This window comes from Rutilus rutilus (assembly GCF_951802725.1).
Source record: "Rutilus rutilus genome assembly, chromosome: 5".
NCBI classification, from domain to species: domain Eukaryota; kingdom Metazoa; phylum Chordata; class Actinopteri; order Cypriniformes; family Leuciscidae; genus Rutilus; species Rutilus rutilus.
The window spans coordinates 6328160-6351310 of NC_140213.1; the positions used below are offsets into that span (position 1 = coordinate 6328160).

Below are 23151 nucleotides of genomic sequence, written 5' to 3' on the forward strand. Positions count from 1 at the left end.
ACTACAATACGTTTAAAATTATAAACATAACAGATGTGTTAAAAAATTTTTAAACATAATGTCTGCTTGATATTCCGAGCTCCAGGATATTGGCCTAGCGATGACCTAATTCAAACTTCTTCTTTTTTTTTTTCTTTCTTTTTTTTTTTACAGTCTGAGTCAAACATTTAAAACAGTGCGGTCTCTGTAAAAGTCCACCAGAGGACGCACTCTGATAATGTGAAATGACACTGGCCCAGCTATCATGCGGTTTGCTGGGCATCTTTGTGAGGAATTCCCTATGTAGGCATGGTGACGTATATACGACCACTGTGTGCTGGTCTGTGAGGGAATCCCGGCGTGGAGGCGGTGTCCAAGACATGAACAAATATTGTGCGTGTTTTCTTGCCTGTGTGGTTGCTATGTAGTCAAGACTGCCACGTGTTTGATGACTTTATGTAACACTTTTTTCCCTCTTAAAGGGATATTTCACCTCCAAAAAATGAAATTTCTGTCATCATTTAGTCTACTCACCCCATGTTGTTCCAAACCTGTACGAGTTTCTTTCTTCTGTTGAACACAAAAGAAGATATTTAAAAAAAAAATTTGGTAACCAGACAGCACAAGTTGAACGCACCCAATTGAAAAGGAAGTCAATGTCTACCGTCAACTGTCTGGTTACAAACATTCTTTAAAATATCTTCTTTTGTGTTCAACCTAAGAAAGAATCTCATACAGGTTTGGAACATCATAAGGGTGAGTAAATGATAACAACATTTTCATTTTGGGGTGAATTATCCCTTATACAAAATGTTATAGTTTGCATGTGAACACATTCAAACGCTTGATAAGAGACTTATGGAAAATGACATGCCATTGTATCCCAAAGGGAATATTGTTATGCTGACACACTGACTGAAATATGTTCTTTCTCTGTTTAATGGGCAATATATTTGCGTATTCTTTTACCCTCAAATACTTTAACCACCCGGTTTTGTTTAAGGAATTTGTTAGGAGCTTCAGTATAAGCTGCAGATGATTATAATGATTTGTGTTCACTTGCTCAATTTATGAGGTGGATCTCAAATGTCTGCATGTTCACACAGCCTCTGTAACTCCGTCACCACACACACAGAGAAACTTGCAGGATTCAGGCCTGAAGAAAAGTCCAAATAGGGGGATGTTAACGTCTTCCATAAAGAGACTGTGTCGAAGTCCTGAACTTTAGAAAATCTAACGGACCCGAGGAAAAGAGATATTAATAACTCCTTCAAGCCCATCCCACCACATTCTTCACCACTGAGTCACAATGTAAACCAGCTAGCAATTGGAGCCAGGGGTGGATTGCCTCTGTTTCTCATTTGTGTATCTTTCCATGGCGAAATTGTGGAAACGGGGAGATACCCTTCCTCTCTTTCTTTATAAACCTGAAGGGTTACACACATACAATGCTCTCACAGGTTGTGGGATTGTATGAGGGAAGAGGAAAAACACAGGCATTGAGCAAGATGTGTGAAAAGTTATAACAGAGTCTCTGGAATGATGCAGAGCTGGAAAGTATAAGCGAAGAGAGGAACGGGTGGTTGTACTGGAGGATGGAAAATGGTGGTATGGGGTTTTGGCTGGGATCTCTGTGACTCACTGTTTATCTGGCCTGTCACCGAGCAACTGTACAGCATATGTGTGCACAAGACTGCAGCCTTTCTGTCTGCTAGTATGCCCCCTTTCCCAACATTTCAAGATTCGTAAGACTCTTTCCACAGAAACCATACCAAACAGGCTTTGAAACGTTTAAGTTTTTTTTTTTTTCCCTATAGCAAAGTGTCAGTGAAAAGCAGAAAATGTTAAATGTCAGCCTAAGGAGGTAAATTTAAATACTAGCCTATATGAGTTGTTTTATTTTCCATTCATTTTATTTTGAGCTTTGCATGTTCTCAGCCCTGTTAGTTGGGACAATTTGTTTCTTCTTGTTTTCTACTTATTCAAAAGTTATGCTTTTTCAGTGCAGTTCTTTTTGTTAAAAAAATCTTCTATAAAACAAAACAGATCCAAGATACAAAGGGTCTTTATTCAGCTCAATATATTTACTGTGAAAACATTGGTTAACTGAAGCAGTCAGTGGAACCGTTTACAGTAGTCAGAAAGAAATCTCCACATTTTTGCTTGTATGACATTGATTTTATATATATATATATATATATATATATATATATATATATATATATATATATATATATATATATATATATCCTGTGACAGTCTTTCATAGTATGCATAGAGCTCATTCAATACAAAAAAGGAAAAAACTGTAAAACTGATCACATATAAAGCATATTTCCTTTTCAATCTTAAAGGCATAGACAGCAACATTCTAGTAAAATGATTTACATATTCTAAAAACAAAGTATTTTAACTTGCCTTCTCAGGTCTTCTTTCAAAGCAGTTTCAGAGTTTTGAGTGTTTGCCTTGACTTCACATTCTGATTTAGTTGACTACAACATTAAAAGCCACACTGAAAAGTACGTAAAAGCCAAGTCTATAGATTTCCACACTAAATGCTAAAAATGAATGTCTGTTATCTACAAGAGTTAATTTGCTATCCCTTAGTTCAGGAGCCATTATAAGTTCTATGAATTGAGTCATGAGTGTAGCATTTCTGGATGTGAGGTCATATGATTTTAAAATGGCGACAGATGCGACATTCCTTTCAAATGACTGAGACCAGTCTTTGGTTTATCACAAAGCTCTTTGGCTTCCAGCTGGGAATATTTAAATTGTTGCATTTGAACCAAGAATACATAGTAAGACATTAATTGCGAGTTACAAAATGACCAAAGTACAAAATGACACCAAAATACAGTGAATGGAGATGCATTGCAGCAGCTGTGGAGCTGGACAACATGCGGGAAGTGCGGACAAGGATCAGTTGATCGTAAATGTGCATTGTCTAAGCATCAGAGCCTTTTTGCCGGCGTTTGGATGGTGGCACGAGACGGGCAGGCAACTCAGGGGGCAGCCCATGACCATCCAGTTTCACTTCAATCAGGTGGCTGGCCAGGGCAAACTCCTCGTCATCCAGCATGCCGTCACGATCCACATCCGAGAGCTTCCAGATGCGGCCCAGCACAGAGTTGGGCAGCCGTGTGCTCACCATCCAATCTTTGGCTTTGATGCCACTTAGTTTGCCTTCGTTTGGTGCTAGGTTGTAGAAGATCTCATCATACTTGGGCTTGTCCTTGGTCACTACCCATTCCTCGTCTTCCTCACCCACCTCGCCATTTTGATCCGCGGTTTCGCCAAAGGGGTCCCCTTCCATAAAAGGTCCGGCACGGGTTCCCAAGAAGGCCCCGCCTTGGACCCCAGGTTGGACCCCAGCGTCTATTTCTTCTTGCCTTAGAAGGGGCATCAGTTTGGCAATGTCGTTAGACAACAGCTCATCCAGCATTGCCATCAGGTTGGGCTTCAGGGCTTTAAACTTGGTGAAGTCATGTGCCATTAGTTGCTCCTATACAATAAACACAGAAAGGACAGTCAAGCAAGAAGAGTAGTGTTTTAACCTCAATACAAGAGCAAGGTGGTTGCACTAACCTGCATCTTGGTACAATCGGGGAAGTCTCCTGGAGAGATATGATGCTGTAGCTGAATCTTGGAGAAGATGACCGGGAGCTGGTAGATCAGGTTCTTCTTTTTATTGTCCTTCCTGAAGACAGATGGCATCTCTTGCTTCAAGTAACTGATGATATGGGCATGTACCTATGAGAAAAGAAGCCCAGGGGACAGAAAAAAACTGAGATATTATTCAAAAAATCTTATTTTGTTTTCCACAGAAGAAAAAAGTCATACAGGTTTGGAATGATATGAGGGTACGTAAATGCAGACAAAATTTAGATTTTTTTGGGTGAACTATCATTTTAAGTGTTCACATTCGATCATTTACCTTCTGATATCACAGTTCCAACAAAAAGTCATTAATGATACATTAACATACCCTCACAAGACGAGCCCTCTTGACCAAGTCATTAAGTTTGCGTAGGGCTGAGTTGCGTGGCAGATTCTGGATGTCAGCAAACAGATCTTCCTCCTCCAACTCAAACAGCTTGCGGTTGTCGGACACCATAAGTGGTTCAGACCAGAAGGACCCGATGTACACCCTCAGAACTTCAGGAGTACCAAACACTTTCCCCAGAGACCACATTAAAGCTCCATACACTCGCATGAGCTGCTGGGTATCAATCATATCAGCCTTGTTCAGCACAACACGGAGTTTGTCTTCATTGCCCTTGAGGGCTCCGATTGCCTCTGAGAATTCATCCGAGATCTCCAACTTGTGGGCATCAAAGAGAAGAATGATCCGGTCCACACGCTCAGCAAACCAGCGGAGAACTGCTGGGAAGTCATATCCTACAAAGAGAAAGATCATCAAATTGAACAAAAGAAAAGACTATAACAACAGTGTTGTGCAAGTTTGCGGTGATCAGACCCACCAGCCCTGGTTTGATTCAAAGCAAGAGAGTATTTGAAAATCTGAAAAAAAGTAAAAGACTATGTACTTAAATTCTTTTATAAAAGAATGAACTAATCCCATGAAGTATTGCAAATTATAAAAACAATTCAAAGCCAACAGTACAACTATTGGCTACAAATATTAAAATGCAATGCATTTGAAGGTTCAGATTCAAATGCATAAGTAGCTTGAGAGGATGGAGAAACGACTATGTCATTCAGATTGATTTGAAAGTGGGCGGCCATTGTTCTTGTTTCCATGCTAACATCAAATTCTCTTTTCAGGTAAACTCACACTGGGTTATGGGTTCTAGATTACATTCTAGATTAGATACACTATTGCTTAACCTTAGAGCTCATGGTAGGTCTGTCTTGAAAGGTTTGTATCGTGGGAAGCCAACCTTCTTGTAAACTTCAGATCCATACCTATCCAATACACCTACCTGTTGTTTTCAAGTAATCCGTTCAGGACTAAGGACCTTGATTAGCTGGTTCTGGTTTGTTTGATTAGGTTTAGAGGTTTGGTAGCCCTCCAGGAGTAGGGTTGGCTACACCTGGTTTGTAGGTTATTGCTGTTTCTCTACAGAAGGGATAGCCAATTCTGCTCCTGAAGGGCTACCTTCCTGCAGACATCAGTTTCAACCCTGCTTCAACACTCCTGCCTGTAATTTTCAGGCATTTTTGATTAGGTTTGCAGCTAAACTCTGTAGGAAGGAAGCTCTCCAGGAGTAGAGTTGGCTACCCCTTTTCTATGGATTATAATTCTTGAACCCAGCTGTTGTGCTCTATTGAGACTATTTTCAAATTTTGAGATCTTATTAGCTCTTTAACAATCATCTTGGTGATTATGTGCAAATGTTGTGTTTTGACAACATATGAATAGTCCAGAGTCTCTTACATCCCCCTAACATTCTTTTACATTCCTTCCCTTTCCTCTCCCTGTCACACCTTTATGGCTCACTTTCCCATTCTGTGCGTCATTTCAAATGCTGTGAGGCAGGAAAATATGTGAGAAAAAGCAGACATCACCCAGTGAGGTGCAACACTGATAAGCTAAGATTACCCAACGATGTTCTCTGAGGGAGAGCCTAGAAATTATTCATCTGTTATATACCATGTAAAAGATCTCAGATCAGTATTGTCCTTTCTATTTACGATGACACCACTTAGTTCCCAACATCTAGAGTTTCTCTGGGGTCTTTATGGGGTCAATTCAGTTTTACTGTTTTAACAGAATGTTCTATATTTTTTTGCAGTAAAAGACATATTGGAGCATATTGTGAGTTTTCCCAGGGGACTAGTGAAGGACTAATCATTTTCTCATTTAATAAACACATAATAAAGAGATATTGTAGACCAGTTTGAATGAAGTTGAATTTGAAGTGGGAAATTTATTGACATTTGGCTGAAAATACTTCCAAATCTCTCTCCTTACTTTTTTAGTCAGCCTTACCTCGACTCACTCTCTGTTTGGCCCCGGACAGGATGCCTGGGGAGTCGATGATGCTGATGCTCTCCAGGACCTGGTTGGGCAGCTGAGCACACTGGAATCTGTCAGAGAAAGAGATGAGGTCAGAGTTTGTATTGCATTCGGTGATAGACAAAAAAATTAAATAAATTTCATAAGTTCATTTTTCCTCTTGGTTGAATGGGTAAATCAAGGCTACAGACTTTAAGCTGATATATTTAGTTAAATACAGCATTACATGTTTCATCTGATTTGCTAAGCTACAGTTGCCCCACAATTACAAGCATTAAACAAAATATCAAACTGTGTAGCATTTTTCAACTTAAAAATGTGTATGTGTCCAAAACTGCCCAAAATATTCTTCAGAGTCACTGTAGGCCTAGTTGGTGTATGATTCCTTAAAAGGATACAGCACAATTATCAAACATTCAGGCGCTCTTTAGTTTAAATCACTTTCCCCCTGAGAAAAGCTGAAAAAATGACCCATTACTCCTATCACAGCTGTTGTGTGTGATCTAAGAAGCAGACTTCTAGCGTCACTCCACCCAGGCTGGTCCATTGTGTGGAAGTGGTGCTTGAAACACACGGGGCTTCCTGAAGGAAAATGACCAGCACTGCCAAAATCAAACAATACTTGCCACTAATGATCTGCGGCATAGAAAAACATGGTCTCTTCCTGCTTTAAAGGGGCTTAATGAGTGGACTGCTTCCCTGGGCAGGAAGTAGGAGAAAAGAAGTTCTCAAAACATGTTTGCAAAAATACTCTCAAAGAGAACAGGGGAGAACTAGATCTGATAAATACTCTCCCTGGCACTCAAACCAGTGCCCCCTTTGGTGCTGACAGACAACTACAAGCTAATTATGTTGAAACTCTCTTGGCAAACTTAATGAGAGGACTAAGGTATTCAGATGACCTGGACCTGAACTTCAGCTTAGTTTCCTCACACTGTTTTGGCTACTGCCTGGTATTTCAATACCAGACATTGCTCTGTCTTAATTCACCAAATAAATGGAGTTTGCTAAAGCAAGCTTCACTGCCATTATCGTTCACATAGAGGTTTCGAGATTTGTTCTAAATGTTAGGGTCAATGCTCTTTTTTTTGTCCAGATGTACTAATTTATTCGAAATATAAAAAATAAATATGCAATTCGTACATGCAATGACTTGAATACATCTCTTCTACAATCAGCATGTTTTTAATTTTTTTATATTTTGGAGGGGCATGAAGTAAAAAATGTCAGGGTGATATCAGAAAAAAAATCATTCTTTTATTTAGTTTGGCATAATATATTATTATTATTTCCATATTATTTCTATATCCGATTCACTACTTTTTTAATATTTGAAACCTTTTTTCCCAAGGTCAAGTTTCTTAAAATATCAGTTAATTTGACCTTTTAAGATCAAGGCAAGATTAGTTTAGGTAGTAAATGTCATGTGGTGTGATTCCCCAAATGTGATGATATTTATGAATTCATAATTCATGATATATTACCTGTTTACCTTGAAATTGTAAAACTTTACACTAAAATGTATGCAAGGTGTAACAAAAATAGGTTATTTCTTTTTAGCTGATGGTTACACCACATGACATTTTTAAAAGCATTAAAAATAAACGAACAAATAAACATCGGGCGCATCCCCCATGATTTTTGCTACATGAATGATACCTTATTCTGTTTCTTTTTCTAAGTGACCAGGTTCTAAGCAATCACACCATTGCAACCATATAGAAACAAGCAAACAAAATGTTTACAACACCTAAGCAACACCATAGTAATGTCCTGGCATAATCCATTATCTTCAGAAAATGTAGAACATAAATTAAATTTAAATTAGTCCTTTAACCTCTTTAAGGACTCCGACGCCTCTTAAGTCATCACTCATCACAGCTCTGCTTTTGCCCTCTCTTGTGATATCTCTCCCTTCCACAAGTTTTCCACAAATAAGGAAAGTCCCTCCTCCCTTAGAAATTTGGCACGGACTCTTGAAATTCCGTAGAGCAAAAACTAACACACTGTTTCTCTGTTATCTTCCCTGCGTGCCCAGTGTAAGCAGACGGATCAGTGGGCACATTCTTTCACACAACCCGCCTTCATCTCACATGTCATGTCGTACATAGCGGCTCAGTGTAACATCTGCCTGTATGAATCTATTCACCTGTTGAGGAAGGTGTTTCCGAAGGGGTTGAGCTTGCGGAAGGGTTTGTTGGGATCCACTATGAGGGCGTTTCCAGGAATGAGCCCCTCCACGTCTCCGTGCATGATAGCGGTGAAGCAGTCGGTGGTGGGCTCCGGCCCTATACGACTCCCTGGGACGTCCTGTTCCAGCAGATACCTGTGTTGACAGAACAAAGCCATGGTTAACGTGTTGACATGATAGTCTTTAATAACCTTGAAGCTTGTCGTCTATGTCAACTAGATGGACAAAACACAATGGAACTGCTGTTTAAGTTCAGCTAAATGTATTTCCATTCACTAAATAATCTGATTTGAATTTGAATAACCTTTGAATTTAGTACAGAGATCAAACCAATGTAATGTAGAGTATATATCTCAAGATCCTAAACCACGAGTGGACTAAAACCACTATCCAAGCCCTTAACCGCCATAGACATGTTTTAACTCTTTAAAGAACCCTTAAAAAATAAACTTACTTGATAAACGTGGTCTTTCCTGTTGAGTACTGTCCAACCACTAGCACCATGGGTTTGTTGTCGAAGTCGGCGTCCTCCAGACTCGGTGAGTGGAAGTCATGGAAGCAGTAGTACTGCTCCAGGGGCAGGAGTTTCTTTCGATAGAGTGACTTAAGGCCCTCGGTCACTGTCCTAATCACCTCAGGGGCCTTTTTGACATTCTTACGTCCCCAGCGTGACATCTTGCAAACTTGCGAGAGTATTCAGAGTTTCCTTTGCAGTTAATTTATGGCTGTGTTTTGCACTGTTTACGTGTCCTCGGGGATGACTGTGAAGACTCTTCTCTTGCTTACAGTATTTCTGTAAAGCAACCAAATGTTCTGTCTTGAAGGTTTACAGTGATTTGCTGGAGTTATAAAGCAAGCTATAGTGTATACAATGTTATATAATTTGTAACCCCCGGGTTTCTTCTGTTTTAGTTTAAAAAAAAATATTGCCTGAAAAAAAAAGAAAACAGGAAATAAAACATTAGAACAATATTGCTTACAGTATATGCTGTAGGTGTTTTTCTAACTATATATTTAATCTTAATAATTTCTTGGTTAGAAGGCCTTGCTCCCATTAAAATGTCTAACTTTTCCATTTACCTTCAAATAAAGAATCTTAAGAAATGTTGTTAGCCCAGAGGGAAAGTAGAGTGCATTGTCCATGCATGTCCCTGGAAAAAGTTGGTGCTCATTTTGGAAACACTTACACACACACACCCAAACTCTGAGTCCACAAACACACATTCATAACTTACTTCCGTATATTGAAAAAAGTGAGACATATTTTCCAGCAGCGGCTCACAGTGGAAAGTTAAATGTGTGAAGGATTACGGTGTGTAAAGGGCTGAAAGCACCAGTGATGCATCAAACACAAGCATATTCAGTGTTTCTGATAGAATCCTGACAGGATTTTGCATCAGTTCCCCTAATGCGCATTTGGCACGCAGTAGATCTAAACACCACCTTCTTAATGCTTTTCCAGAGGATTTATTCTAAATCAAAATGGAGTTTATGCTGAAGTAAACGTATTCCAGTGAAGTACAGCTGTGCCAACCTTAGTTAACAACTGAAAAGAAACTAGTTACTGTATGTCGGATTAAAAATTCAACTTTAGCACAGCTTCCTTGGCAAAAAAGTTAATGGTTGGGATTTGACTTTATGTAATAAGACTCACATGTTGCGCAGGAGATGGAAAATGCCTTGTGGCATCCTTCACCACAGTTGCAACAGACAGTTGACTCTTTGGGAGAAGCCTTAAGCTTCAGATCATTTCCAGAAGTAATACAGAACCAGAACACTGATGTGTGCCAGTAAAGGAAGGAAAGGCCAAAGGCATTTGCTCCTATGTTTAATCCTTTTTTTGGGGGGTGGGGGGGGGGGGTTCCAACAATGCACGCATCAACTTTTTATTTTATTTAGAAAGGGATTTTTAAAGTGTAACTCACAAAACATTCCAAAAAATCCAAGATTTGTCCTCTTACCTGGAGAATGCCGAATCTCAGGTTGAAGTACTTAAAGAGATGACGGACCTTAGCAACTCTTCTCTTGCTCTGGATGTGATTCTACACGCGAGGATACGCTTTAGAAGGAACAATCTGTCCAAGACACTGGAGTAGCAGCACCAAGTAAAACGTTTCAAGTAACGGTTGTTCTTCAGAGGAGAGGTCTTGATCTGCCTGTGCTTCTGTCTCTTGCAGCAAAATAAGCTTTAGGCTTGCACACAAGTACTGCCTTCTTCCCTGCCTACGTTTCTCTCTGCACCTCTTCTTCAAACACGGCTTGACACAGAAGCAGGGGAGAGCCCAGGACGGCTGATTGGTTTTAGGCGAGTGATGACAATGGGTTTAAACCAGGGTGGGGACAGGGAGTTGAGGAGTTGCATCCACATGCTAAGGTGGAGTCAAGCATTTTATAGGGAGAGTCATTCATTTACATAAAGTACTGCCTGCAAACATGAGGGTGTGGCACTGCTCGTCTTTCAGCGGATGCTTCACCATGGGGCAGCATATTCTATTATGACTTTGTTGTTTGATCTAGAGATCTGTTTGCAGAGCAGACGCTCACGTGACTCTTGATGATGGCATGAAAGACCACATTTGAGACGCTTGGCAGATCATCTATATTGCACTCTGTTGCTCCTTTCTGACTCAGACCCGATTAACCAATGCCACCTACTGGCCAGTAAGATCATTACATGTACACAATGAAGTCAAATACACTCAGTCTTAAAAACAACCAAGTCAAATGGCAAACAAAAGGTGTGATTGTTTCATAAAAGAAGCAAGGTTTAATTTACAGTTTTACTAAATGTACAGTTTTTTTTTAAAAAGTGTCATTATACACAATAAATACAATACAAAATTAATCTGTAGTACTATACTTCAAATTCTTACAGTTCTTCTATTTTCTTTTTTCTCTTTACATTATTATTGTTCTTTTTTCCATGTCACTGCTTTCGCTGTGTTTGCTTCTGAACGGTTCAAAGATCTTTCAGTGATTCTATCTTAAATGTGTACGAGTGTCTGAACATACATATGCCTACGAAGAGAAGAAAAAAAAAAAAAAAGCATGAATGAGGGAGGATTTGTGTCTGCACTTCAGAGATGCAAAAATGACTTGTTTTTCAAGCTTGTAATAATATTCTCCCCCCCAAAATGTTTTATTAGAAGGATCACCCAAATTTGCTGTGCTGTTATTGTATGTTTGATTTGTAAATGTGCTCTTGATGCTGGAATGCTTTAAAGGTCAACAGATTTCTTACAGTTCTGGTGACTTTTCGGTTTGTGAATGCTTCATTGTTAATTCCTGTAGTTAGATAACCAAAACCTGAATTTAAGTCTTCGGGGAGACAGAGCACTATACTAATATGCATTAATGAGCTTCTATGCAGTGATCACCAGTTCATAAAAATATAATTACATGGCAGGGGGGACCATTCTAACAAAGGGAGAAGTGATTCATTGGTCTCTCAAAAAATAAACAAATTAACTACCATTTGATATGACAATTTTCATGATATCACTTAAAAAGTTCCTGCAATCTGCATACGTCACGGTAATTACAAACATTATTTATTAAATGAATGGTGATATATTTTTGTCTCTCACAAGTTGAGAAATCTTTAAATTGGGGAACCCACGTAGGAACCGTCCCAGGAAAAAACAAAAAGGGACAAAATTTTGAAAATCATATCAAAGTGCACTTTTTATACTTTAGAAAGTACACTTAAAGGGCCATATGTAAACCAAAAGAACACATTTCATCAGCACAAACCACAGACAAACAAAGCAAACACAGCTGAACATGGGAAAAGTGTCTCCGTTTGCTTCCCCCATCCATTGACATCCTGCTTTTCAGTCTTTCAGTCAACTTCAGCTGAAAGGGGCTGTTATCTACTGTGCGTCTGTGAAACCAGATTTCCATTCTGTCCTCTGCCCCCTACCTGTGGATGCTGGGACATGGGGGTGGATGACGGAGGTGTGGAGAGGGGAGGCATGGACTGTCTGTAGGAAGGATGGGTTTGGTGCTGGTTAGGCAGGTTTGCCCCATGAACCCTCCCTAAAGCCCCTCTCCCTGAGCCTCCATGTCCAGGAGGGCCCTGTTGGAGGTTCAGTATACTGTCTATGGCACACTGCAGGTGCTCATTCAACGAGTCGTCCGGTGGCGGGCTACCGCTGGAGAAGCTTGCATTGTCCATGTCCGGAGAGTCTGACTTACAGCGTTTGGCAGGAAGTGAGGAGTCTCTTGTGCAGGAAGACTCTCCGGGAGAAGGTGGACCAGGGGCATGTTGATCCATCCTGAAGGTACCCCTTCCTCCCTCTCGGTATTTGCTCCCTATGGCCTTCAACCGCCCCAGACCACCACCTTCCTCTGCCTCGTCCTCATCCTCTTTGTCTGAGAACTCTCGGTGGTGTTGGTACGCGTTTTTGATGCCACGGTAGAGGACGTCCTCCACCGCTGTGAGGCTCTGCGACTCTGTGTGGGAGTGAGACCGCCCATGTCCACCCTGCCTTTCTAGTTTCACACTGGCTATCACAGTCCGTTCAGGTTGAGGGGAAGAGCCTTGTGGCTGGGGGGAAGAGGTAAGAGGGGGTCCTGTTGGCAGAATGGGCAACGTATCTCCACCTCCTCCTGGTACTCCCGGCCTGTGACGTGGACTGATGTTTTCACGGTACGTCTTTCGTAGTGGGAGCCGGCAAGTGGTTTGTGAAGGTGTTGCTGTGGACGCTGGGATCCGCTTGGCCCCGCCTACCTCGTGGTGTTCCAGAGTGCCATTCATCTGCGCCGAAGACGTGGAAGGGGACGATGAAGACCAGGAGGAGGAAAATGAGGGCTTAGCCCCACTACAGGAAGTTGCACTACTGGAGGCAGAACCTGTGTGTGTTGTTACTGTAGTGACTGTGGAGGAGGGGGTGGGGTGAGAAGTTGGGGGTGGAGTTCTAATGACAGTGGTGGGTGGGGTTACATGTGGTTTGACTTTCTGCGGCTGCTCAGGGGTCGGTAGTTGTGGCGTGAGTTGGGATTGGGAGTGGACCGGATCTAAGGCAGTGTTGTGAACCACCTTACTAAGCCCTGCCTCCTGTTTGATCTTCAGCTTCAAACCTATTCGCCGGCGCGCCTCGTAGGTCTTCATGGGCGGTTTGCTGGTCCGTTGGGGAAGCGCGACGTCATCGTCGTCATCAGCAGGGCGGGAGGACGGAGTGCGGCTGAAGGAGGCGCTTGGTGCGACTGGCTCCACAGATGACCGGACCACAGGAGCAGGTGTAGGGGTTGAACTGGTGGACCAGGATACTGATGCTCCCCCTCCACCTTGCTTGATCACCAGCTTGGTAGGAGGGAAGGGCGCCGGGGCAGAAACAGGAGTGGGGGCAGCAGCTGGAGTAGGTGCAGGGATTGTGGTTGGAGCAGGGGCAACTGCTGCGGCTGGAGCAAGAGCAAGTGCGGCCGGTGCAGGTGGACCTGCAACTGCTGCTGCTGCTGCTGATGATGATGATGATGATGAAGTGATTCTTACAGAACTCAGCTCCACCTTTACAGGCCTCGCTGCACTGCTGTCTAGCAAACAGGAATTTGCCACAAATTCTTCTGCAAAAAGTAAGAGATGAAAGTGATTAAATACCGCAATGGTCACCGTGATTTTGCCAAGACAGACATGTTCCTGGATCAACATATTTTGTTCCTGTCCCAAAATTTTGTCCTTACCCTATCCCTATCCCTACCCCTAAACCTAACCCTACCCATAACTTTTCCCTAAAATCAGAGGAAAATGATAGGTGATTAACACTGATGTTGAAAAACCTCATCCTGGTTCTAAGCCTAAACTTGACAAACTGTAAACTTGTCCCTCAAATCTGATTGGTTGATTGGAAAGTTGTTCCAGGATCAACAAAGATGTTGATCCAGGAACATGTAGTACTTGGTGAAATCACGTTCACCATACCACAACATCAGAACATACACTGACAGTTACACTACCAATAGCACATAAATTATAAACAGGAACAAAGACAATGCTCAAAGTAATTTCATGGCAACTTTAACCTTGGTCATTACCTGGTTTCTCCTTGGCCAGAACCCTGTCCTGACTCAGAGCAACCTTCTCCTCTTGAATGAACATCCGGTCAATCATAACCATCTCTGCAGAGGGACCCAGCCTCTGCTCAAAATAACAAACACACAAGATACCAATGAATTCAGGGCTCAGAAGCTTCAGACATAAAGAGAGGTCAAGTGAGTGAGATTTAAATGATACCTTTGATTCCTCAAAAAGCAAGTGACGATATTTATCCAGCATTGCTTGTGTGCGCTTCAAGAGTTGGGTTGAGACATTCTCAAATTCATCATCCACTGGACAGAGAACCAAGAGTTAAGCAAGAGTTACACACTGGCCCCGAAGAGGGTGCCACACCATTACACTACAGGTCTGTAGATGTTCACACAGTTGTATGAGTGTTTACCTTTGCGGTAGTCTCCTGTGGACGAAGCCATGCCTTGATACAGGTGGTACGGCAGCAGTCGATGAAGTGTGTCCTCAAATGAGTGGAAAGGAGAGCTGTAGTCAGGATGGAGAACTGAGCCTTGCTGTTTTCGCAGCTGTTCTAGCATCCTACAAACAGATACATGAGCACATGAGTAGGAGAACTGCTGATCTTTAAAAAAATTATAATAATAAAAAATAAAAAACTAGTGTATAACTAGCATGTCACTTCATTTATAGGTTTATTTTTAGATTTTTACTAATAACATGTTTGCAATTTACACTCTGTAAATGAATATATTACCTAGCCTCTTTGCTTGGTTCCATACTAAAGGGCCTTTTTAATGACGTCTGTGAAAAGACAAAAGGTTATATCAAATAGATCAATTATATATAATAATTTATCATAAATATGACACCATCCAGATCAGTTTATTATAACAGTCTTATGCAACGTGATTTTGAACCTTACCTGTGTTTGAGGAGCGGGTGGTAGAGGTGCAGGCATTTGAGAGAGTCCAGCACCTAAAACCTGAATCTGCAAACCAGCTTTACCCAGAGTTAGCCCACCAACTGAACTTATGACTCCTGGCTTTGCCTGCAAACCAGAGTCAGAATGCATTCAAAATGATCAGTCTCCAGTGAGTATAATGGTCCAGCTGCAAACTACAGTAAAAATACTATCAACTACATTTCACTCACCTGAACAGCCTGTGCAAGATTTGGAGTCGTGACTCCCTGGTTCACTGTAGCCCCAGCAGACACAGCAGAAAATACTGGAGTGTCATTTGCACCTGAGGTTAAGATGACGCATTGTCAACTTAGAATTATTTTCAAGTAAACATTTAAAAGGATAGAAATATGGGATGCCTACCTGTAGTAGAGGACTTGACAAGCACAGACTTCTGCTGCAGAAGGGACTGGACTGGTGCTTGGATAGTGCCACTGGCCGCTGAAGTTGCAACTTGGACTGAAGGCGGATCTGGCATTTTGCTAAACTGGTTTGAGGCCTGTTGCTGAGAGGCCTGGACTTGTGCCTGAGCTTGCTGCTTAGCCTGGAGAAGAATGTTTTGCTGGACCTGTATATATCACAAGCAAATAGACAATCATCTTATCAGAGTTGATAAAAAAAATAACAATTATGGAGATTTGAAAGAGACATTTGGAGTCTCGGTTTCCCCCCTCATTTTTTCCAAAGTAGCCCTGCCCACAGTGGCACCCGAATGTTAACAAAGCCTTGCTCTATATAACTCTGAAATCATCAAAAATATTTTCAGAAGTGGCAGTGTTTTTTTTTTTTTTTTGGTGCAAAACTTGTGTGTCATAACCAGTTAGAACAAAGTATATAGTGATGATGCAATACCTGGTGAAGTTTTTCCAAAAGCTGCTTTTGTTGAGGAGAGGGCTGTGTGATAGATGACATGGTCTGCAGCTGCGCACTGATCAGCTGTAGGTGATGCTGCTGTTCTGCAGTCAGCCCCGGCACCACAGTCACCTGCTGTTTGACCACTGCAGCTGGAGACGAGCTCGCAGCAGGCTGGAACTGGAATTGCGCGGGAAGTGGTTGTGGAGGCTTCGGGGAACAGGAGGAAGGAGGTATGTCTGGCTGCAGGGTGGTAGGCTGAGGCAGAGTCTGAGGAAGAACTTGAGGCTGGAGCTGCACTTGTATTTGCTGAGGCTGCTGTTGCTGATGTGGAGGAGCTGGCTGTGGTGGTTGTGGAGAACCTCCGATCTGATTGTGTATGATGAAGAGAGGCGGTAAAGAGGAAGGTGTGCAGGAGCGTGAGGGAGTCTGCGCTTGAGACTGAGGCTGGGGCTGCGACGGAGGCCGAGACTGCTGGTGCTGGTGAGGAGACTGGATCTGTTGCCCGAGGGTGAGGGGAGAAACTTGAGCAGGTTGAGGGCTGTCCGACAGAGTGGGTGTTGGTGTAGGGGTGACCACATGTTGAGAAGGGGATGCGCTTTGGATCTTTATAGTCTGTGATGAAAGAGGAGGAGGAGAGAAAATGATCAATAATCAGCCAGTTCATATTTTTAATGAATCATTTTGGGAAATAAAATTTTTAGGGATGCACTGAAATTTTTCATTTTTTAACAGCTTTTTTAACAGAAATTAACAGCTTGTTCACAAACATGTTTTCAATAAAATCATTTCAATAGCAATATAAAAATGAAACCACAGCAACAACACGTAAACAGATATATATTCTACAAGTCACATTACTAAATGACAACATCAGTGAAACTCTAGACGGCTTTATAATTCATTCTGTTTGCCATTTAATTTAGCCAGTTTATCGACTAAATCTCCTAATAATGAGACGTTATCAATAGCAAGTTTCTTGCATAACCGTTTTATACTTCAGTTTCACAATCATGTTCAATATATGCAAATGGTACAGAGCATAAGAAAAACAAAACTGTATCTGGTTTTCAGTTTCGACCAAGAAATTTATTCCAGTGCATCACTAAAACAATGACTAACTTGCAAACATACCTAAAGTGCTATAAAAACAAATATGAGGTGCAAAAACACCAAAGAGCAACAAGCAACAAACAAATACAAGTAGGATAATATAATAGCATGAAGAAATAGAAAGGAAAAATCTTTACAAAGTTTTTACAAAGACTGCTGACAAAATATCTAAACTGTACATCAGGCACGTGTAAAAGATTAGAGCTCTCTTGATAGACACTACTGGGGTTTCAAACAGGAAGGGAGGACAACTGACATGAGGACATAATTTTTGCAAAGAACAAAAATTGGTTCACAGAGAATAGACACAAAAAAAAGAAAAGAAAAAAAAAAGTACAAGTCTAAATAAACCAAAACAGATTTGCTGGTAGAGGGCAAAGGTAATTCAGGGCAGCGAGCAAGTGATCAAGATCAAATCTTTGAAAGTGATCTTGAAGGGAATTAGTTTAATTTCTCTTGGGGGTGCTGGGTGGTGGTGGTGGTGGGGGGGGAGAGAGGGCTGATTGAGGTTAAAAACAGCAGTTACCGAAAGTGAGGAGCAGAAGTAGTGAGTAGTCTGAATGTTAAAATGAATGGCAGAGTGAGTGGCAAATATTTACAACAGGGAAACTAATAGAAAGAGCTATTGCTCCATCATGACATGCTCATGGGAAGATGCACGAAGATGATGCAAACACACAACCGAAAAATAAGGTCTCTAGAGTTTTATTATTGCATGTGACACCATTTGAAAAGCAACAACTGCACAGTTTATTTTGCATCAACCCATATCCCAATTAGTGTCAATTTAGTTCGGCAAGCTTCCTGTTAAAAAATGATTATGCAAATAAACAGCGGAAAACAAATATATTATGGGGGGGGGGGGGGGGGAGGTATAGCATGCAATAATAGTGCTAAATAACTAATGGACAAAAAAATGTATAATCCCATTACAGTAACAATAACAGAAACAGATAACATTCGTGAAAGGTGCAGAATGCAGAAAGAATGATGAAAACAGGCAAAAACAAGAGTGAAAATGAGTGAAGGAACAAATAAAAGCATCCAAGTCTGAGCAATGACAGTAGAAAGACAATGGGACAGAAAGAGAGGGAGATCTGCTGGGAGACAGTGGTCCAATACGCAGCAGTGGCAGCAACAAGTGGGTGGGGCTTAGTGCAGAGCATGAGCTCATCTACCTTGTTAACCACTGTTGCCATGTGGGCGGGGCCAAGGGAGGGGCTGGGACTCTGCCTCTGCCGAGTCTCAGCTAACAAGTTGTCATGGCCTGAAGGGGCGGCACCAGAACTGCTGCCGCTGACGATAACAGATGCAGGTACACCCACAGCAGCAGGTGGGTCTTTTCCTGCTTGCTGCTGTTGGTCCTAACATGGGTACATTTATCAGTTCAGGAATGGGAGAGGTAACACAATCATCCAATCTGGTCAGAGGTCAGCTTGGGGATCAAATGTTGTTATGTTAGCTTATTAGCTAAGGGACACAGTTTACAAACAGCAGATAAGGTTTAAAGAGGGCACACTGACCTGCTGCAGGAACATTTGAAGAGACTCCTGACTAAGGATCATGCTGGAACCAGGTGACGTGAACACCTTTCCTGGGCTGTGCTGGGCCTGGGAGCCCAAACCCACCATTGAGGGCGTTGATGTGGCCATAGTGGGGGATGGAGATGAAGAGGAAGGAACCGAAGCTGCTACTGAAACCGGTGCAGTCGCCTGAACCGTGAGAACTGAGGGCTGGGGTTGGGTCTGTGCTGGGTGAGCAGCAGGGTCCGTAGAGCCGCCCAATACTGTGATTCCCTCTCCTGGCTGGCATGGTGCCATGGCTGTCGATCCACTGCTACCGTTATTGGGGATGCCACCAGACTGCTCCAACGTCTGCAAACTGACTGCTGGGCTAAGGCTCTCCATGGACAGGGAATTCTGTATAGGCATGCCCTGGATGACCGTTTGAACGTGGCCCGTTACCGGATGGGCTTGTGTCTGCGTTTGCGCCAATGACACCGGCATTTGGAACATCTGACCGGGCTGGAGCTGGATGTGTCCAGAGAGAATATGGGCGGCACCAGGGTGACCCTGTGAGGCCAACACCTGACTCAGGTTGATGTTCTGATTGGCTGTCAAGATCTGATTAGCAATTATCTGTCCCCCAGGCCCCTGACTGGTAATGATGTGACCCCCGGGATGCTGAGTCAGGATCTGACCTCCTGCCTGAAGCCCTGGTAAGAGGAACTGGTGGTTTTGACTCTGCAGGACAGTCTGCGAGGGAATGACAATGCTTCCCTGTTGGTTTAACAAGTGAACACTGAGCGGTTTGCCTGACGTTTGGGGGCCTTGTTGCCTTAAGAGCGCTTGAGAAAACTGCGTTCCCTGTGATGCAGCCTGTGTGCTCAAGACTACATTTGAGACAGGCTTCCCAGGGAGGAACGTTACATTCTGACCAGCTGACACTGGGATTTGCTGCACCCCCAGAGCCTTATTAGCATCATTTGGCAAGTTGTGTGGGGCAGGAAGCTGTTGGTGTTGCTTGAAGATTTTGGGTTGGATGGAACCCCCTTGAGGAGGTTTGGGCTGAATTGGCGTTGGCGTTCGCTGGATGATGACATTCTGCATGATTTGGCCTTGAGACTGGGTTTGAGTTCCAATTCCTGCACCCAGAGAGGCATTACCGAAACCCACAATGCCACCAGCAGTGGCCATTGTAGTTGCACTGTTGTTGGTATTTGTGTTGCTTAAGCTGACAGCTGGCCCATTTAAGGCAGGGGACCCAAGAGTGGCCTTGCCCCCTTGAATTAAAAGTCCACCTCCTGAACTCAAAACAGAGCCTCCAAGCCCAGCCTGCGTTCCAGCGCTTGCTGCCTCAGGCCCAGGTTGATGCAGTTGGTAGCCACCCATGGTTTTCGTCAAAATCTGCTGCCCAGATGAATTTATAGTCATTACAGTGGGTTGGCCCACAACTTGAATTTGTCCAATGCCCAACGGTCCGGACTGACTGCCATTCGGTAAGGCCTGAAGGCTTGAAATAGACTGAAGGGTTACATTTCCAAGCCCGACTTGCTGTACGAATGGCTGGACGCTGATAGCCTTGTTCATGACCTGGGGAAGCTGCAGGCCTGGATGTGCCAGGACTGAGCCGAGCATGTCTGGGGTGGCATTTGAGGGTGCGGTAGGGGTGCCTTGGTTTGAAAAAATCTGAGTAGCACCTCCAATGCCCACTCCAGACAGCCCAGCATCAGGCAGCGGTTGGACCACCTGTGTAAGGCCAGTTAACCCAAAGGAACTAAGGTCAAGCTCAGCCTCGGCCTCTTGAAGGCTCTGCTCTGTGATGTTAGCCTCTGCCAGACTCTGCTGCAAAATGTCACAGGGCTCATGATTTGCCCCAACACCATTGCTTCCATTGTCTCCTCCCGGCGATCCCCCCAAGATGTCATCATCCTCCAGGAAGTCCAAATCAACGCTGACTCTTGGAAGGCCTGGCTCATTTGTTGACAGCTGAACCTGTGGTTGGACCTCAGGAATGTGGCCCTGGAAAAGACAAAAAGACCAATGTTAGCCCTTCAACCTAGCCACACATTCAGAATGATGCAAGAATAAGATGGCATGGATGGATCTGGGATGGTGGTAGGCCTTTGGGACTGACTGCTGTAGATGCAGGTCTGGTGCACGATGCATCTGTTTTGGATGGTGGGGCTGAGGAGCACGTGCTACAAAAAAGGATGGAGACAGGAGGTTGGCGCAAATGGGGGATATTACTCACCCCAGTGCTGGAGAAGAACGAGCTGGACGGGTCACTTGAGCCATCCAAAAGGTCATCAGTGTCCAGCTACAGACAGATATACCCAGGTATAGGACAGGCAGAAATCACCACAGCACACAGACAGGCGTGTGAAAGCGACAGAGCAGATGCACAAAGGGCAAATAGGCAGACAAAGAGGGAAAGGCAAGGGAAGAGCAAAGTGAGGACAGTGCACCAATCAACCAGAACAAAATGCAGGCATAACCAAGTTAAAAGGCCAAGCAAACAAGAAAGAAAACAGGAGTCAGAAGAGTGGAAAATTAGATTAGTATTTCATATTTAAGAATTAACCAAAGAGGGAAAAAACAGGATCGAAATTAAAGAAAAGATTATTAAGCTGGACAACCAATTTAGGGGGAAGAAATGTAAAAGTAACCCGGAAAAGTTTGTGGGAAATCTTGCTGGGTGAGTGTTCTGTTTTGTGTGTGTGATGCATCTAGGTTATCACGCAAAGTACTCACTTGTGTTTCTGATCCATGAAGAAAATCATTGAGTGCTTCTGGGTCACTGTACAACAAGAAAGATGTTATTCAGCTGGGTCTACACTACATCCAACATTCAAACTTCAACACATTTATGCCATTTTGGGTGTAACAACTTACCAAATTACATCTAGCAAGCACCTGCCATCTTCATCATCCATGTCAACTGTACAAAAAAAGTGCATAAACATTAACACTTATGCACATCTGCTAAACCTTACACAAACCTCAAAAGCAAAACTTCAAGCAAGTACTTCCTTACAAGTGAAATGTGGGTGCATTTATAAGGAGTCAATTTGTTATTTGAATCAACCATGGACATTAGTGAAAATAAAGTAGAACATCAGTCAGCATTATTAAAACGTTTATGAACTACACAATTTCAGACGCTATCAATTTCAATCTTAAGAGAATAAATCACGCTGGTGACAAATGCAAATAATATTAAAAGCAGACTAAATGTTGCCAGGTAAATCTTTCACCAGTGCGCGGCACGTGTTAACATGTTAATGTTAACCCATCATTAGGGTATACTTTTCTGGTGAATTGACTTCCATCATTAAAACACTATGTGGATCGTTTAATGCTCGAATACACATTCATTGTCGATAATACCAAACTACAATCAAAATCTAACGCATTCTGAGGCTTTAAGGAAGAACAATTACACACACAAAAAACAAAAGAGTGAACGCTTTCACATCTTTTGAAGGCAGCAGCTGAACTTTCGTGCACAATCTGTGGCGCGAGAGCTGATGGGAAAAAGCGCGCGCATCACCTCACACTGTTCTACAGACAGAAAAACACCACCGACACCGAGTGTCAAATATCACAATTTAAAGAGTTACAAACACCTATTTACACTTAAGTGTCAGACTTTGGTGAGTCGCTGGCCTGTTCATGTTCACAGACTCGAGCTAAACAAATCAAAACCACAAAATGAAGATGAGGTAGGCGGGGACGTCACTAATGTTTGTTGGGGGCAAACAGACTGTGCGAATAGCACACATAGCATCATTAACAAATATCTGCGAAAGCTTCTTCTGTCAGAGATTTGTTCTAGGTCATTTTGAGAGGGTCTCGCATCAGAACAACACCGGAGACGTGAATGGACACTCTGGACCTGCAGGACGCGGCGGTTATTTTGCTCATTTGCAAAGATGTAATAACTCCCTCGACATTCCCACTGGTGCAGATACTTTTATTTGCGACCATTTTCTAGGTTTACCAACATAGAGCGCATTTAATTCGCTTTTTAACGCTCGTTCTGCAGCAGATTCTGTTAGCTGTGGCTAGCTAGCTTCCTAGCTGTTATATGTGCGTTTACAGACGCAATACGAACAAATCTGACAACAACTGACTGTAAACACGTAGTATTTCTGCCGTACGAGCGCATTCACTGTTGCCAGTGCACATGATTGTTGAATATTTTGTGTTCGAACTCCAATTGATGCAATTGCGTAGCCTATCTTTATCCCAGCTAAATATGAGTTTATGTTGGAATACTCCTGGATCAAGGGGGTATGCTTGGGAATTCGCTGTAAACTCAACCTATTAACCGACCTATGCAACGGGCCGGCTAAATGAAGCGGGAAGAGTTGAGGTCTGCATGCGAATGTTGCAGCGTTGCAATAGTTATTGAGAATTAAAGAGAAATTGCTACATTGTATCAAACTCACCCGAGACGATAGAGGTGCAGGCGGCGCGGGGTCTCCAGTACGGCCCTGCACGGGCTCCGCGTCAGGACCCAAGCACAGCTCTCACAAGCAGGAAACAGAGGCCCGACACGAT

At 42.8% G+C, this 23151-nt stretch overlaps 2 protein-coding genes across 5 annotated transcripts; both read right to left on the reverse strand.

The window, feature by feature from the left end:
* Positions 1 to 2028: 2028 nt before the first annotated feature.
* ehd2b (EH-domain containing 2b) lies at positions 2029 to 11535 on the reverse strand. Its single transcript, XM_084409301.1, has 7 exons — positions 10115 to 11535; positions 8608 to 9083; positions 8112 to 8288; positions 5936 to 6033; positions 3968 to 4380; positions 3568 to 3732; positions 2029 to 3484 (listed from the first exon to the last, which is right to left on the reverse strand). Exons 2-7 carry the CDS (start codon positions 8826 to 8828, stop codon positions 2927 to 2929), a joined length of 1632 nt encoding a protein of 543 aa, XP_084265427.1. The 5' UTR covers positions 8829 to 9083; positions 10115 to 11535; the 3' UTR covers positions 2029 to 2926.
* Positions 11536 to 11682: 147 nt separating this feature from the next.
* bicra (BRD4 interacting chromatin remodeling complex associated protein) lies at positions 11683 to 23139 on the reverse strand. 4 transcript variants are annotated; one of them, XM_084409297.1, is made up of 14 exons: positions 23040 to 23139; positions 21481 to 21526; positions 21340 to 21385; positions 18610 to 20607; positions 18265 to 18450; positions 15974 to 16588; positions 15485 to 15689; positions 15313 to 15404; positions 15083 to 15208; positions 14915 to 14961; positions 14591 to 14739; positions 14386 to 14480; positions 14187 to 14292; positions 11683 to 13718 (listed from the first exon to the last, which is right to left on the reverse strand). In XM_084409297.1, the coding sequence occupies exons 2-14, from the start codon at positions 21519 to 21521 to the stop codon at positions 12022 to 12024; spliced, it is 5403 nt and encodes a 1800-aa protein (XP_084265423.1). In that variant the 5' UTR covers positions 21522 to 21526; positions 23040 to 23139; the 3' UTR covers positions 11683 to 12021. The 4 variants fall into 4 exon arrangements, with proteins under 4 accessions (XP_084265423.1, XP_084265425.1, XP_084265424.1 ...); XM_084409299.1 differs by having other exon boundaries at positions 14187 to 14289; positions 23040 to 23138; XM_084409298.1 differs by lacking the exon at positions 23040 to 23139 and adding an exon at positions 22924 to 22942.
* Positions 23140 to 23151: the final 12 nt, after the last annotated feature.